Source organism: Pleurotus ostreatus, assembly GCF_014466165.1.
Source record: "Pleurotus ostreatus strain PC9 chromosome Unknown scaffold_7, whole genome shotgun sequence".
In the NCBI taxonomy this organism is placed as follows: domain Eukaryota; kingdom Fungi; phylum Basidiomycota; class Agaricomycetes; order Agaricales; family Pleurotaceae; genus Pleurotus; species Pleurotus ostreatus.
Window position 1 is genome coordinate 2,931,571 of NW_023503162.1, and position 15,859 is coordinate 2,947,429.

The window sequence follows — 15,859 nt, forward strand, 5'->3', positions numbered from 1 at the left end:
CTTCAAATGAAGTGCAATGGCTTAGGTTCCTTGGTGAGGAATGTTAGCCAGGTATGAACGTCTATTACTACGTTGAAATTGCATTAATATCTGTCAAAATGACTGACCCGGATTTCGGAGTTTACCCTAGTCTAGGGTCAGCCAAGCTAAAGTGCAGAAAGATGATGTCCTATGGCTTAGTGTCACTATCACGAAATGTTCACCACACATATTTAACGGTAAATACCCAAGATTCCATTCAATTATTTCATATTCCCCCCTGCAGAGCCATATCCTAGCCTCAATTTCGATATTTTAGGAATATCATATTTAATACACTGTCTGAAGACTCCAAATATTGGCACGATATGGTGTACCAATATGTACCAACGCATTGCAACGGAGATATTGTCTGTAGCTGTCCTGGTTCCATTGATATAGCCTTAGGAGTCTGGGTGGAATAGCCCCTATTCTGCCTTGATCCGCCTCAAATCATTCAGTAGACTCGAAATAAATGTTCGCATTCTGTACTAAACCATTCTATACGATATATAGATGATTCAGAAATTTTCGTACCCTTTTAAACCGGGGTATTTCCCAAATACCTCGAATTTACTTCCTATTTACCCTGAAATATACCTAAGAATGATGTATTACTGCACCTGTGACAAAGTACATACCCCATGCCTGTCATTAGAATGCTCTATTGACCTTCTATAGTGATTAACTGATGTTTTGATAACAGTCTGAGGATGTATCAGAACACATCCAACTGAATACACTGCAGTGCACACCTGCTGATACCTTACCATCTCATTGTCAGGTAATTTCGATGTATGTAACCCAATACACCTGGGATTGTTATGAAACTTGGGATTAACACTTTCCTACTCATTAGAATACTGCTTAAGACGTTATATATCCTATTATTCTGCATAGGACTTCATAATGAATATTTTAGAGCGAAGAAATCGCGAAATCACCACGGATTTGCTGCATAGTGCCGTGAAGAACTGGACTAGCACCCGTGGATTACCTGGAATATTTGGAGGGGTACTAATCAAACATTTCAACTCACTGAGGCGAAACCATACATGTGTAATCCAGCCCAGTATACCGCATTTTCCTTATGATAGGGGCTAGTGATGAATGACTAAATCGCTTATATCTGCGGCCACAACGGTTGGATTTGCATAGGACTTAGTACGAAATGTTTGGAAATACCTGTGAAACATTTCGTTCCACTGTAACGAGTGAGGAGGATCGTGTAATACATAGTTTGACTACAAACATCGACAATACACCATTTCCGCTGTGGCGCTACACAAACAACAGTTTTGTAATCGCATATTCCGGATTCCGAAGTCAACCATATGATCCCTACAACATCCATTAAGCGACCTAAGCATTTGAACGAAAATTTAAAATCAGATTTTCGTCTGAAGGACAAGGGGTGTCTGGTTCACCTATATCCATTCACATTTTGTAATGGGTCTCTGCAGATCTTGAAGTGAATCTAATCCAACTAACAAGTTTTGTTATTGGACCTAAGCTGTAGGATCAGTATTCACCATTACAAGCTACATTTTCGAAGTTGACCCTAGATTAGGGTTACATCGCAAAATTGTAATGGCTCTGGAACCCCAGCCAGAGCGAATTTCTAATTGGATCTTTTGGATCTTGTAGTCAACCATATACCAGCTACAACTTTCATTAGTAAGCCCTAGGAATTTGAGCAAATTTTCGAGCCAGAGTTTTGCTGAACCATGAAGGTATTCAATACAGCCATATCTAGAGGCATTGACAACGAGGTCTCTTCAGATTTACTAATCAATCTAATCCAACTAACAACTTTTGTTATGGGACCCAAGGCTGAAAACCAATTTTCGAAATTTCATTACAAAAGTGCATTACAAACTGATCTAATGAACCATTTCTAATGAAAAAGCGCCCTAGAAAGCATTATAATAGCATATTGTAATGGAAAAAGCGGACTACAAAGCATTATAATAGCATATTGTAATGGAAAAAGCGGACTACAAACCACTACAGTAGTAGAATCTAATGAAAAAAGCGAAAAAAATACCATTTATTGCCATTTTTGGCGATTATTTACAGATATCCAGGCCATAGCAGGCCTAGCAAAGCAATTCTAGCAATTAAATGGCCGGCACGGAATGTGCCGAAACATAATGTATTGTGTTTTAGGCTATGGCCACAATATAATGTATTATTAGTACGTCTATGGGTGGCATTTGCCGATTCACCTGCCATTCGTTCGGCACTTGTCCGGCTGATCTTTCTTCGGTTACCGTTGTCCTTTCAGCGATTATACCGTATCCCGTGGCGTTCCCACTGCGTTTCATTGCGTTCCACCGAGTTCACTGCGTTTTCACTGTGTTTTACTGCGTTTCACTGCGTTCTCCTGCGTTATACTGCGTTCTACTGCGTTTCACCGAGTTCATTGCGTTCCCCTTTGTTCCCCTGCGTTTCTCTGCGTTTCATCGGCTCTTCTACCGGCGGCTCTACGTGCCGATCCTTGCATTTCCATATTCCGTGCATCCGGCACTTCGCCGCTTGACCGGTTCTTCTTCCAAACAGTCCTTTCATTCATCGTCCTCAGAGTTTTCCGCATTCTTTCACCGGATCTTCCTATCCGGCACTTCCGCATTGTGTTTCCGGCACTTCTACGTTATGTTTCCGATTCTCCCGCACTTGTGACTAGTCCGGCACTTTAGCCTTGATCTCAGTCCTTTCGTCCTATCCGAGTCTCGTACTCAATATTTCTATTGGACAACTTTCCTAGCCGATATTACGGGATATTCTCTGGTTGTGTCTTACGGGTCTATTATACCGTACCACAGCTATCCCAGGCTACGACTCATCAGCGTCGAATCAATCCAGCGTTGAGGGTTAGACACGAGCTTGATAGGCTTCGGACAAGGGTGACCGAACGATACCCCGATTATGCTGGAAATTTTGACGTCTAGGCAGGCAGGTCACGGAAGACAATGGTACCGATTATTGTTTTTGCTGATGCTATGCTTGGCCAAACTAAGGTACACGTGGAACGCCTCGCTGTGCCTTCGTGCGGTCGGCTTATTGGAAACTCATTCATTAATCGTTGGGACCGCCATGATGAACCGCCATGAGACGCCTAGAGCAGCACTTTCGCAAAATGCGAAGCTGTAGCGCGAGTTGAGTCGACCGAGGAGAACATGGAATGTCGCCGATTGCTGGAATACGTGAAGCTGGGCAGGGACTAAGTAGGTGCCAAATAAGCAGAGAATGAGAAATGAAAACAAATTCTCTCACCAACTTGATAGGAGGACGCTTTAATGAGACACATCGCTTGTGCAGTCTTGGCCAGAGGTAGCGAACGTCTTCCTGAAGGAGAGCGCTATGTTCGATGTGACAGGATCTAATGTAAGCGGGTGGCCAAGCTACCAAAACGCGTGCATTGAGGATATCTAGTGACCAAACTTGATCAGTATGGAAGGCGGGTCAATGGTTTCAAGCATAAATGCACAGAGAAGCCTGTGTTAAGCCGTGCTTGTGGATTGAGTCCCAGGGTAGAGTTGGTCCTCGATGCACTGAGAGTGTAGTAACGAGATATAGTAAGATGCGCGTTGAGCCATTGCTCATATGCGTAGCAAGGCCCGATCTTGATCGATATTGAGCCCAAGAGCGCGCCAGCTTATACCGAAGTCCAGAGGCAAATTATGAGTAACACTGGCAATTACTGCTGGCGTTCGGCAGAATCAGAGAACTGCTGCGATTATGACCAACACGTACCGAGGGCGCTGGTACACGACAATCGACTGAAATAAAAGTGGGGGGCTTAGTGGAACGCGATTGAGATTCGATATTCGGTCTAAAGAGAGAATATGTGCGTACCGACAAATCAGTAGTCGTAGATCTTCTGTACCTTCTTCGTAGTGTACCGGATCGACAAAGCGCTTGAAGCGGGATTGATGCCTGAAAATCACGACGATGACGAATGAAGGTCGAAATGGGTATGAGCATGCTCATGTTCATGCGATTTCCAAATTCTGAAAACAGAACGAAAGTGAGAATGAGGGACGGAACAGTGGGAAACATCGCATATGAACTCACATACTCGTGGAAGCGATCGCGAATGGACGGGATTTGTGAGACGCTAGGGTTAGGCTATAGCGTGGTGTATGTGGACAGAACTTTGCGTGGTTGTAGCACTCGTGAAGTGTCGTGAACGAATGTGTATATAAAAATATGGTAGTCTCAGTTCAAAGGCGGTGAACCAAAGAACAAAAAAAGAGGGCGCACCAATATTTCCTCCGCTGTGGAAGATGGTGCGTGATAGAGCTGACGAAGTGAGATGGTAAGAGCGGGGAGGGTCTTGAGCATGAGAACAAGATGCGGGGGATCGCATGACGAGATAACCGATGCAGCGAGCACCACACATCAGACCTGTCGCCAAGGTTCATGTCCTGCAGACTGCGCAAGAACACCGTCAAGACCGCACACATCCGCGGAGTGTCCCAACAGCACTCGATACATATTTATGCGCAGCAACTCCAGGTGTCCCATCTGCGCCACGTTGAAGACCTGGGCTTGACAGCCGCGGGATATTCTGTGAGTTGCGCACATATGATGTGGACTTGCATTATGCCACATGACAAAGTCCACTCGCGCGACGGCAAATGCATGATCAGTGACGGAATGATGGATGAGGCTATCCAATTGCTGTGGATGGCAATGAAAATGCGAACCGTTAAGTAGCAGCTAGATCACCCAAGAATTTGTAAATCGCAAGTATGCAGATAAGGGAATAGAACAGTGACGCCGCGGGGGTCTTCATACAACACGAGCAAACAGGATCCCTTGAGAGCTGCGCGCTGATTAGTTTTGAACATACATAAATTCAAAAATCGGTTAAAAACGGTGATAAATCATACTTGAACATGCTCTGCTTGATGATTTTGCTTAGTGCGCCATCCGAACAGTGGATTCAGCGAATCTCAGAACGTGCTCATTTGAGCCTGACCGGAATGTGACTCACCATGAGTATGACCTGGATTTTGAGCATACATCGCGTTAAAAACCGCTAAAAAACCAAATTAAACAACCTGCTTTGTAATATTTGGTGACGTATTTGTCGTACGTAGTCCGAAGGAGGTCCTTGGCGTCGTTGATCCACCTTCTCTTCCATTGCTTGACCTCGAAGTAGTCAAACTCCAGTCCGGGGTGGAGAGCTACAAGGGAACAACCTTCAGTAGGGAAGCATAATTATACCGGTATATGACTCACCAATCGCGATGCGATAGACAGATGAGAGGTCCGTCTTTGAGTAGTACTTATTCATGGTGCGGCGTGCAAAGGCCATCCCAACTTTCACAGCAGGGTGAAGGGATTCATCAGGTTCCGATAACATTTCGTCAAAGCGATCCATTTACAGAACAACCGTCGCGATTGTGCACACATTGTCTTTGGAGAACCATACCGTCGATGATTTGAACATCTAAAGTGAATGGTGCGAGTCCGAGCATTGCAGAGAAACGCTGCGTTATCCGGAAGTGCGTTGGAGGTCCAAGGAGGAGGAGGAGAAGGAGTGGGTCAATGAATGACTTTAATGAAAGATGAAAAGGCGAACACTTACCCAAAGAACTCGGTGCAAGTCCTTGAGATAGGAAGCTCTAGGCTTGGTCGTCCGGTGCGCATCAACGTCCTGAAGCCGCGGTCTTCTACAATCCGTATTGGTCGATTGGCCTCAGTAATCCACTTCACCAAGTGGGCACTAGTCGAGTAATTAGATTATAAATCATAAGAATAATGAACATCGAACTGGCTCACCGTGTTTCAGAGGACGTATGCTGCCGATAGGACGCGACAACAGGCTCCTGCCCAGGCCGGTCCCATGCTGCAAATATGCTGCCGTCGCGGTCGGTATCCGGCTTGGTTCCTGCATCAACGGCCTTGTCGCCAAAGCACTGGCGAGCGTGCGAGAAGAGATTAGTGGTGCTTGCCCGGTCGCCAGTATGAAGGTAGCGTTTAACCCCGCCGCTTTGTTTGCAAACGGAGGCCGAGCACTTGAACCACTGGTAACCGTGTCCTTTGTCGTCGTACTTGATCGTGACGTTCTCGGTGTTGAAGAAGTTGTAAGCGGGGGAGCGTCAGCTTTTGCGAGCACGGTCTATGAGATATAAGCATGAGTTCAGACACATGAGGAGGGAGTAATTGAAAAACGAACCAAGCTGAGCCTGATCCTTCTGCTTCTGCTCTTGTGATACCTGAACTTTTGTTTGTTTCTTTGACTTTGGTTGATTGCTGTCGTCGTCGTCACTGGGTATCTCGATGGGCTGGGACGGCGCCGCGGAAGATCGAGTATGGACGGAGGCTAAAGGAAAGCTTCAGTTAGGACAACACAAAATTAAAATAAGAGATATGCAGCGTTGTCATCATCGCTAATGCGACGAGACTTCTTCTTGAGAGGCCGAGTAAGGGCCTTAGTGACTTTCTTGACTTTGTTGAACCCGCTCGAAACCTTCTGCTTGATCTGGTCGGAAAGCGAAGATTTATTCGACGAATGAGAAGGGGCAGGTGACGTCGCCCTGGAGGAGGGCTGAGAAGCGCGAGAGGACGCAGGCATTGCGCTCGCTGCTGGAAAGTACAACGGAAGCCTGCTTAAAACTGTGATGCAGACACTAAAATGATTAGTGAGCGGCCATAGACTGAAGGATGAAACATACGTAATGAAAAAAAAAACATGCTGCTGTGTGACAGTGTTAAGAGCCACACTCGCAGGGGGGGGGCTCGGGATACGCGGACCCGCGGGTGCGCGGTTCCACGTAGACGCGTGGGGGAACGGGGGAAACGAGGACGTACGGGCTTGGCTTCAGCTACTGGCTGCGCCTCCCACACTCTTGCGTGCCCTGTATTTCCGGGGGGGGAGTCCTACGCGGGTACCGAGGGTACGGGCGGAGGCGAAGGGGTGCGACGGGGGGAGAACCCACTAGAGGAGTGAGATGCGAGTGCGGAGAAAGAACTAATATTCGAACTAAGGTAGCTGTATGTACGATACAGGACTATATACTAAGGAACACGCGGCGTCCGCGCGTTCACGAAACAGTAATGAGTTCGGTCGTAGTAACTACAATGTGCTCGAGTATGTACTTAGTCCGTAATCCGGGAAGTCCGCGTGGCCGCGTATAAGCGCGGCCCGAGCCCATAGTCGGGAAACGCACGTGGGCGCGCCCCCTGGTAGCCCCTGAGGGGTTCCTTGGACGCGCCTATAACAGTACCTCCCCTTTAAGGCCGAGACCCATAGAGGCCTAGACACTCATGACGCGCGGTGGTATGGTGATGATGCGGTGTGGGCGTCATGAGGGTCCGTGGTGAGTCAGCCTCTGCGTGCACGTGAGCGAAAGAAGCGCGGAGGCGAGATGTGTCAGCAGTATAAAAGGCGGAAGCGCGGAGCAGCGAGGCCATAATGGCGCCCACTCAGAAAAGGCCGAATGACCACCACAATCCAACGCCACACGATCCTGACGATGAACGGCGGCGACGGGAGGAGAAGCGGCGGCGCGAGGACGACGACATCGCCGAGGCGGACGCCCGTCTCGAGAAGGATGAACGAAGGCGTCGTCGGGAGAAGCTGAGGGCGCGGAGGGCTGCGGAAGACGCGCGCGTGCGGGCGGCGGTAGCGGAGTACGTCGCGGCACGGGCCCGCCATGACGATAGTCGGGGCCTGGAGGCGACGGGGAACGCCGTCGCAGGTAGTAGCACAGGGCCGGGGACGAGGGAGCGGGCGGCGGGGAGAGGAGAAACGGCGAGGGAGGTGGAGCCCAAAGGGCCGGCACGGGAGGTGGCATGCCTCGGGTGCGTACAGCGCAACCTCGAGTGCCACCAGCGGCTGTAAGTCCGCCTCCTTTTTTTCTATACGCTTACTGATGCGTCTCACAGGGTTAAGAACGCCCGCACTTGCTGGGAATGCAAGCAGCGGCATGTGCGCTGCGGGAACGGCGCAGGTGGGGCTCGAGGTAGCGTGCAAGCAGCGCCGCCCGCAGCGAGCGCGGAACCCACCGTGGCGGAGTCGCTGGGGGAGCTTGCCGCGCAGGTCTTCGACCTGTCGGTTCATGTACTCGCCCGGTCGGAGGCGCTGTTGCGCCTAGAGCAGAAGATTGACGCGGTGGCGGACGCCGTGGCCCGTATTGCTGGCGTTGTTGGGCTGCCCGCGGACGTCGTCGCTCGGGAACGCATGCCGCAAATGGCATGGGCCGCAGCATTGCCGCCAGTACCCTCGACGAGTGGGGACGACGCGGATGCCACGGGGGACGAGATGGAGGTCGATGGGGCCAAGGCTCCGTCGACGAGCGACAGCGACGGCGCGCAGGACGCAGGGCCCGCGGATGCGACGGACGAGGAGGACGCGGAGGACACGGACGAGGGGATGGTTTGGGCAGGGACAGGGAGGGCGGTGGAGAGCAGCGGCGAGGAGGGAAGTGAGGAGGATAGCGGGTAGGGTGAGCGCGGGGCCCTTGTCGGCGCGCGAGGAAAAAAAAGGAAAATGTATCTACCTATCTACATTGCATATTTTTTGTGTTTTGTGTCTGTCTCTTTTCTTTTTTTTTTTGTAATTTATAACTAGCAGACCACGGTGTGATCGTAAGTAAGAAGAACCTAGCACAAGAAAGAAAAGAAAAGAGAGGGAACTTAAGAATTTAGGAGAGTGTAGTATATGTAAGGTAGTGGGCGCGGGTGCGCGCGGAGCGAGCAGGAAATAAGGGAAAAGTATTGAGGCGCGGATGCGCGGTGAGGTTGGTGTTCTGATAGAGGGCGCGGGTGCGCGTGGGCTTGTCGCGAGTGTAGATGGAGAATGCACGGGAGCGCGGGGAAAATAAGAGAAAGGAGGGTAAATGCGCTGGTGCGCGACGGAGCAATCTACAGGTGATACAAGCGCGGTGCGCACGGGGAGAGAAAAAAGATGTTGAGTGGGGTGCGCGGTAACGCGGAAAGAAATAGAGAAAATGAGATGAAGGAACATTACGCGGGTCCGGGCTTGTCAGGATAGCGCAGGTGGAATTCTGCGACGAGTTCCTGCGCGTGCCCGAGCTCGTCCGCGGAGAGCCACGAGAATTCTTCATCAGTGTGTTCGTAGCCGAGCCATCGAACGTAGTATTGAAGTTTTACTTTCCGTCGACGGTCGATTTTGGAGTCTACAATTTCAGCTATTTCAAATTCGTCGTTACCATCGACTTCAATGGGTGGGGGAGGGGATTGTACGCGATTTGGAATCGCGTTGGGTGTCTCGGGTTCGAGCATAGAGACGTGGAAGACGGGGTGGACCCCGCGGAGATTTTCCGGGAGACGGATAGTGAACGAAGAGGGTCCTGCTTGGTGAATGATTTCGAACGGACCGAGGAATTTCTCCGCGAGTTTGTGCGAGGGGCGCGTGGTACGGAAGAATTTGGCCTTCACAAAAACCTTTTCGCCAACCTTGAAATCCGGCGCGGGTGCGCGGCGACGATCGGCTGGTCCTTGATAACGGGCTTGCGCCTCAGTCATCGCGGTACGTAGCTCTTGATGGAGCTCGTCGAGGTCGGTTACGAAGGTTCTTGCGCGGGCCGAGGCGAGGTCGAGGTCGGGATTAAGGGAGAGATTGGGGTGATAACCTTTGTTCGCAAAGAACGGAGATACTCCAGTGGTAACACTAGGAGCGTTGTTGAATGCGAACTCGGCGAGGGGCAAGAGGTCAGCCCAGTTATCCTGTTGATAATTACAATAAACACGTAAGTATTGCTCAAGGGTTTGGTTAGTACGCTCCGTTTGGCCATCACCTTCAGGATGATATCCTGAAGTGAAGTGGAGCTTCATGTCCAACCCTTTTCCTAAGGACCGGAAGAAGCGAGAAACGAACTCGGAGCCGCGGTCAGACGTGACGTGCGCGGGGACTCCGTGTTTAGAGAAAACATGAATAACGAATAACTTAGCTAGCCCTTCCGAAGTGATGGTGTCGTGGCACGGAATGAAGATTCCCTGCTTGGAGAGTCGGTCCATCACGACGAGGATGGAGTCGTACCCGAGGGACAGGGGAAGTTTCTCGATAAAATCCATAGAGATCGAGTCCCAAGGTCGAACGGGAACCGGAAGTTGTCGTAGCATGCCGTAGGGCTTGTGACGCTGGGGCTTGCTACGCATACAGGTGGTACAAGACTTGCAGTAATGTTGAACGAATTCTCGAAGTTTCGGCCACGTATATTCGCGGCGCACAAGTTCAATGGTCTTGTTCTGCCCGTAATGTCCAGCGAGGATATGATCATGTTTGAAACGGAGTACGCGGAGGCGAAGATCTCCGTGGTCGGGGACGTAGACGCGGCCGTCGAGGCGAAGTAGATTATCTTCGGAGCGCGACCACCGTGGTTCAAGATTTTCGAGTCGGGCCTTGGTAACTGGGTCTAGCAGATAAGCGTTAATAATATCTTCGTGCAACTTCTCTGTGTCCATAATAATGGAACCGCGGAGCGCGGGTTCCCAGAGGTAAGTCGCGCGGATAGACGCGGTCAGCTGTTCGTTCGAGAATATAGGCTTCAAATTTTGAGGGTTGACCGTAGCATAGCCGTCGCCTCCCTCCCTAAGGTAGACATCCCAACGTCTTGTGAGGGCGTCGGGTTTGGAGCCGAGCCTTCCGGGACGGAAGCGGATGAGGAGGTTAAATTGTGAGAGGTACTCGGACCACCGCGCTTGGCGGCGGGTCAGAATCTTGGTGGTCGAGAAGTATTCTAGGTTCTTATGATCAGTAACCACGTCGATTGGCTTACCAGACCCTTCCAGGTAATGGCGCCAGACGCGGAATGCTTCGAAAATGGCCAGGAGTTCCTTGTCGTGAACGTCGTAGTTCAGTTCTATAGAGCTGAAGGTGCGTGAGTGAAACGCGACTGGGTGGATTTCGCCGTCTGACGTGTAGATGGACAGAATCGCGCCTAGCGCGTAGTCCGAGGCGTCCGTCTCCACGACAAGTGGCGCGTCCGGTACCCAATGCGTAAGCACGGGGGCCGAGGTGAACGCTCGTTTGAGCGCGTTGAAGGAGTCGCGTGCTGCCTGATCCCAATTCCAGGGCAGTCCTTTGCGCGTGCGACGGGTCAAGGGGACCACAATATCCGAGTAGTTCCGGATGAAGCGGCGGTAGAAATTGGCAAAGCCGAGGAAGGATTGTATGTCGCGAATCTTCCGCGGTTCCGGCCAGTCTTGGATCGTCTTGACTTTCGAATTATCCATGGTAAGACCTTGCGGGGAGAGAATGTAGCCGAGATATTCCACAGTGTCCGCGTGGAATTCGCATTTGTCGGCGCGCGCGTAGAGTTTGTGTTGGCGGAGCCGACGGAGAACCTCCTTGACGTGTTTCTTGTGATCTGCCATGTTATCAGAGTAGATTAGTATATCATCCAGGTAAATGATAACATAGACGTCGAGGAGATCTGCAAAAATGTCGTTCATGAATCGCTGGAACGCGGAGGGAGCGTTAGTCAACCCGAAGGGTACAACCAACCACTCGAAGGAGCCGTAGCGGGTCCGGAACGTGGTTTTCCATTCGTCTCCCTCAGCGATGCGTACCAGATGGTATGCGTGCCGAAGGTCGATCTTTGTATATACCGATGCTTTGCGTGGAGTATCGAGGAGATCCGAGATGAGGGGCAAGGGATAGCGGTCTTTCTTCGAGATGCGATTGAGGCCGCGGTAATCGACGCAAAGCCGAAGGGAGCCGTCTTTCTTCTTGACAAAAAGAACGGGTGCGCCGTGGGGCGACTTGCTGGATCGTATAAATCCAAGTCCGAGGTGTTCGTCGATAAACTCCTTTAAGGTCTGCTGCTCTGATTGCGAAAGCGAGTACATGGCGCCGACCGGAGGCGCGGCACCGTCTTCGAGTTCAATCTTGAGGTCATAAGGTCGGTGTTCAGCTAGTGTGTCGGCCTTGCCTTTACTAAACACGTCCGAGAATTCATGGTATTCTTTGGGGACCGTGGATAGGTCGGGGTCGGTTATGCTAGCGGCTCTGGCGGAGGTGGTCTCGGGTCGTATCATAATCTGAAAAACCGTCGATCCCGCAAGTCGGGACGCAGCGCGGAACGCGGCTGCGTTGACCAGTGAGATGTTAGGCGGAGAGGACGAAGTCGGGGCCGAGGTCGGAGTCGAGGGTGTCGAAGGAGATGCTTCAACGCAAGAGGTAGCGCGCACCGCGGGCGGCGCGCAAGGCCTTATACTAGGAGTGTCGAGAATTGGGGAACGGAAAATGATGCTGCTCTGAGCCCAGTCAATCAACGGATTGTAGCGGGAGAGCCAGTCGTATCCAAGAACCACAGAACAGGACGGATCCAGAGGGGTCACAAGACAAGTGACAGTCATATTGTCGCCAGACGGGAACCGGAGATGGATATCTATGGCTTCGGTAATGAAGTTGTTAGAGGTACCATCGAAAAGCAGTAGTTTAATAGGAGTTATAGGGTAAGTAATGAGTCCATGTGAACGAGAGAACATAGTATCTACGAAACAATGGGTCGAACCAGAATCAACGAGAGCACGAAAACGAGCGAGGGAGTCCGAGAGCGAATTAGAAGTAAGTAGTAAATGTAACGCGGAAGGCGAGGAGAGCGCGGAACCGTTTAATCTACAAACTGCCGGCCATAGAACAGGGGGGCGACCTACACGAGCCGGAGACTCGGAGGCGCCAGTCAGTTTTTCGATTCGGCGTCAGAGACGTGCGCGGTGGACTCTGCGTCTTCCGCGGGTTCAGCGACCGCGGCGCGGGCCTTGGCCTTCTTCTGGCTCTTCAGGCATTTGTTCGCCTTGTGCCCCGCGCCGCCGCAGAACAAACAGAGCTCGTTGTCGAAACGTCGTTGACGTTCCTCAGGAGTGAGTTTGCCGTTGGCGCCGAGGTGAGTGGAGTCTTTGGAAGTTGCGGTTGCGCGGGGAGCCGAGGACGAAGATTTCGAGGACGAAGGAGCGGGGGACTTAGATGACGGGGTGGACGCGGAAGAGGATTTCGCAGGCGCGGATTTCTCGGAGGCGCGGGTGTTGCGCGTACGCTCGGCCTCCCGTTCCCAGTGACGCTGGTCAATGGCCTGCGCGAGGGAGCGGAGCCGTGCGAGCGAGCCCGGCTTCGAGTGGTTCAGAAGAGCGTCCTTGATTCTGTCCGGGAGACCCTGGTAGTAACGGTGTTGGAGAGCCGCGGGGCCCCAGGACACCAACGCAGAGTGCTGCTGGAACAACACATTGTACTTACTTATGCGTTGCCTGTCCCCCATCTTGAGTTGGTCCAATGCCGCTTCAGCCTCCGCGGTAGCGTCAAACGCACCAAAATTCTCTTGGAGAACTTGAACGAAGGTCGAGTAGCTATGGAGCCATTCGGGGTCCGCGGCGTCATCGATCAGCTCGGGCTGAAAGTAGGCGAACGCGTTTCCCTTGAGGTACGAGCAGGCGAACGTCACTTTATCCTCGTCGGAGGCGAGTGCGGGGGTGGCGTTGAAGTAGAGCTTGAGTTGTACGAGGAATGTGTTGAGTTTCAACGGGTCGGACCCGTCGTAAGGGTCGGGGGTGCGGGGTTTGGGACGAGAGGCGGAAGGAGCGGCAGGGGTAGCGGATGACTCACGATTATGGATGTCCTTGATTTCTCTGCTGAGCGCGGATAGCGCGTGAAGGAACGCGTGGTCCGCAGGGCGGAAGTGGTCTTCGGAGCCGTTGTCGGAATCCCAGGGGTGCCGCGGTCCAGAACCGTGGAACGAGGGTTGCTTCTCCTCGTCCGCCTGTTCTGACCCACGGTTGCTCGCCGGAAGCGAGGGAGCGCGCTCTTCATTCGAAGGGATCGAGCGGGAATGGATCGGGGACAGGACGTTGAACGGGGGAAAGGACTGGATGGGTTCGGACTTGGGTGTCTCTGGAGGGGGCGCGGGTTGCGGGGCAACTCCCGCGGCGACCGTAGGGGAGCGGAACGGAGGAAACGACGGTGAAGACGTCGCACGCAGACGCGGAACCGCAGGAGCTTTTCCTTTGTTGGCGTGGCTGCGCGCGTGGGCCGTGGTGTGTAGCGGAGAGACGAGGGTGGCGGCGGCTTGTTGGCTCACGCGAGTAGGCCGCGATGGGCCCGCTTGAGTGCCACCAGCCATGATGTTGACAAGGACTTGCGGGGACGAGAGCAAGAGCTGGGTTGTGAGTTCGAATATACTGTTAAGAGCCACACTCGCAGGGGGGGGGCTCGGGATACGCGGACCCGCGGGTGCGCGGTTCCACGTAGACGCGTGGGGGAACGGGGGAAACGAGGACGTACGGGCTTGGCTTCAGCTACTGGCTGCGCCTCCCACACTCTTGCGTGCCCTGTATTTCCGGGGGGGGAGTCCTACGCGGGTACCGAGGGTACGGGCGGAGGCGAAGGGGTGCGACGGGGGGAGAACCCACTAGAGGAGTGAGATGCGAGTGCGGAGAAAGAACTAATATTCGAACTAAGGTAGCTGTATGTACGATACAGGACTATATACTAAGGAACACGCGGCGTCCGCGCGTTCACGAAACAGTAATGAGTTCGGTCGTAGTAACTACAATGTGCTCGAGTATGTACTTAGTCCGTAATCCGGGAAGTCCGCGTGGCCGCGTATAAGCGCGGCCCGAGCCCATAGTCGGGAAACGCACGTGGGCGCGCCCCCTGGTAGCCCCTGAGGGGTTCCTTGGACGCGCCTATAACAGACAGTCAGCTGGGTTCTATGTTGACCTGGTACAGGTTTAATGGTGTCTAAAATATATTTCAAATCCCTTTAGCGGAACGTTGAATAGATTATGCGATAGACGAACCTCCATAAGTGAAGAACACATTGCTGTTGCAAATGTGCGCGTGGTCGTGAACTGCGCCACACTAGGACGCCGGCAGATAGGACGTTGTTCGACATCCGGAACGCGCCAGCAACGTCGACGAGCTTGCCTACAAGAATACCAAATCCATTTAGTGCAGCACAAACAAGTAAGCGACCGACGAACCTTGATAAATGAAGAACGCGTCACAAAATTGACGAGCTTAGCCCTGGCTACATGGCAACCAACGATGTCTTATCTGTTATTGGTTGGATCAGTACATGCAACCAGCCTTTAGACGTTGAATGAGAAGCAACTGTAGACATAGGGGGGTTCAGGGGCATCAACGATGCTAGTGTCGCTTGGCAGCTCGCTTGGCGCAAGGGCGGGGGTCGGCGTTGAAAAAAAAAACGTTGAAACGTTGAAGTCAGCGCAGCAGCTTTGGAACCAAACAAGACCAACTAGGAACTCCGCCCAACAGAACGTTAGCCTGGAGGTCCGGGCTCTGTTTTCTAAGGTAAAACCAACTCATAGAAGGATTTAATATGTTATATAGACTCTGTATATGCAATATCTAATAACAGACTCCAGTATTAGTCTTGTTTCGAGTACATTAGATTAATATTGTTGCCTCAATGATAGGGGCCAGTGAGTGATCGTGGGAACGGTCGAGTCAACAGCTGAGATGCGCGTTGAGACTATTCTATCACGGCTAGCGCACTCGAAAACAAGGATACGTTATTAATAAGATCACTCTACGGGTACCAGGTGCGGGACATACCTTTCTTTTTTTCTTTTTACACTGACATTGCCTTAGATCTTGGTGCCATTCTGTACCGCGTCTCCCCATGCTCGGAAATAAGGTGCCAGGATACGTTGAGATCACTCTACGGGTACCAGGTGCGCGACATACCTTTCTTTTTTGTTTTTATACTGATATTGCCTTAGGTCTTGGTGCCATTCCGCACCGCGTCTCCTCGTGCATGCACACAACCTCTCGCACACCCACCACCACCGCCGCTGCCCTCTGCGCCACTTGACGCGTGCGCACGGCCTTTTTGTGCCAACA

At 52.0% G+C, this 15,859-nt stretch overlaps 3 protein-coding genes across 3 annotated transcripts; 1 reads left to right on the forward strand and 2 right to left on the reverse strand.

Annotated features, from left to right (window-relative positions):
- Positions 1-5,055: 5,055 nt before the first annotated feature.
- On the reverse strand, positions 5,056-5,392 carry PC9H_010246 (uncharacterized protein; the record flags this gene model as incomplete). The annotated part of the gene is made up of 2 exons (XM_036779740.1): positions 5,056-5,213; positions 5,269-5,392. The coding sequence occupies 2 exons, from the start codon at positions 5,390-5,392 to the stop codon at positions 5,056-5,058; spliced, it is 282 nt and encodes a 93-aa protein (XP_036629129.1).
- A 739-nt stretch (positions 5,393-6,131) lies between these two features.
- Positions 6,132-6,607, reverse strand: PC9H_010247 (uncharacterized protein; the record flags this gene model as incomplete). Its single annotated transcript, XM_036779741.1, has 3 exons — positions 6,132-6,151; positions 6,209-6,355; positions 6,433-6,607. The coding sequence occupies 3 exons, from the start codon at positions 6,605-6,607 to the stop codon at positions 6,132-6,134; spliced, it is 342 nt and encodes a 113-aa protein (XP_036629130.1).
- An 840-nt stretch (positions 6,608-7,447) lies between these two features.
- PC9H_010248 (uncharacterized protein) lies at positions 7,448-8,479 on the forward strand (the record flags this gene model as incomplete). Its single annotated transcript, XM_036779742.1, has 2 exons — positions 7,448-7,872; positions 7,921-8,479. 2 exons carry the CDS (start codon positions 7,448-7,450, stop codon positions 8,477-8,479), a joined length of 984 nt encoding a protein of 327 aa, XP_036629131.1.
- Between the last annotated feature and the right edge of the window lie 7,380 nt (positions 8,480-15,859).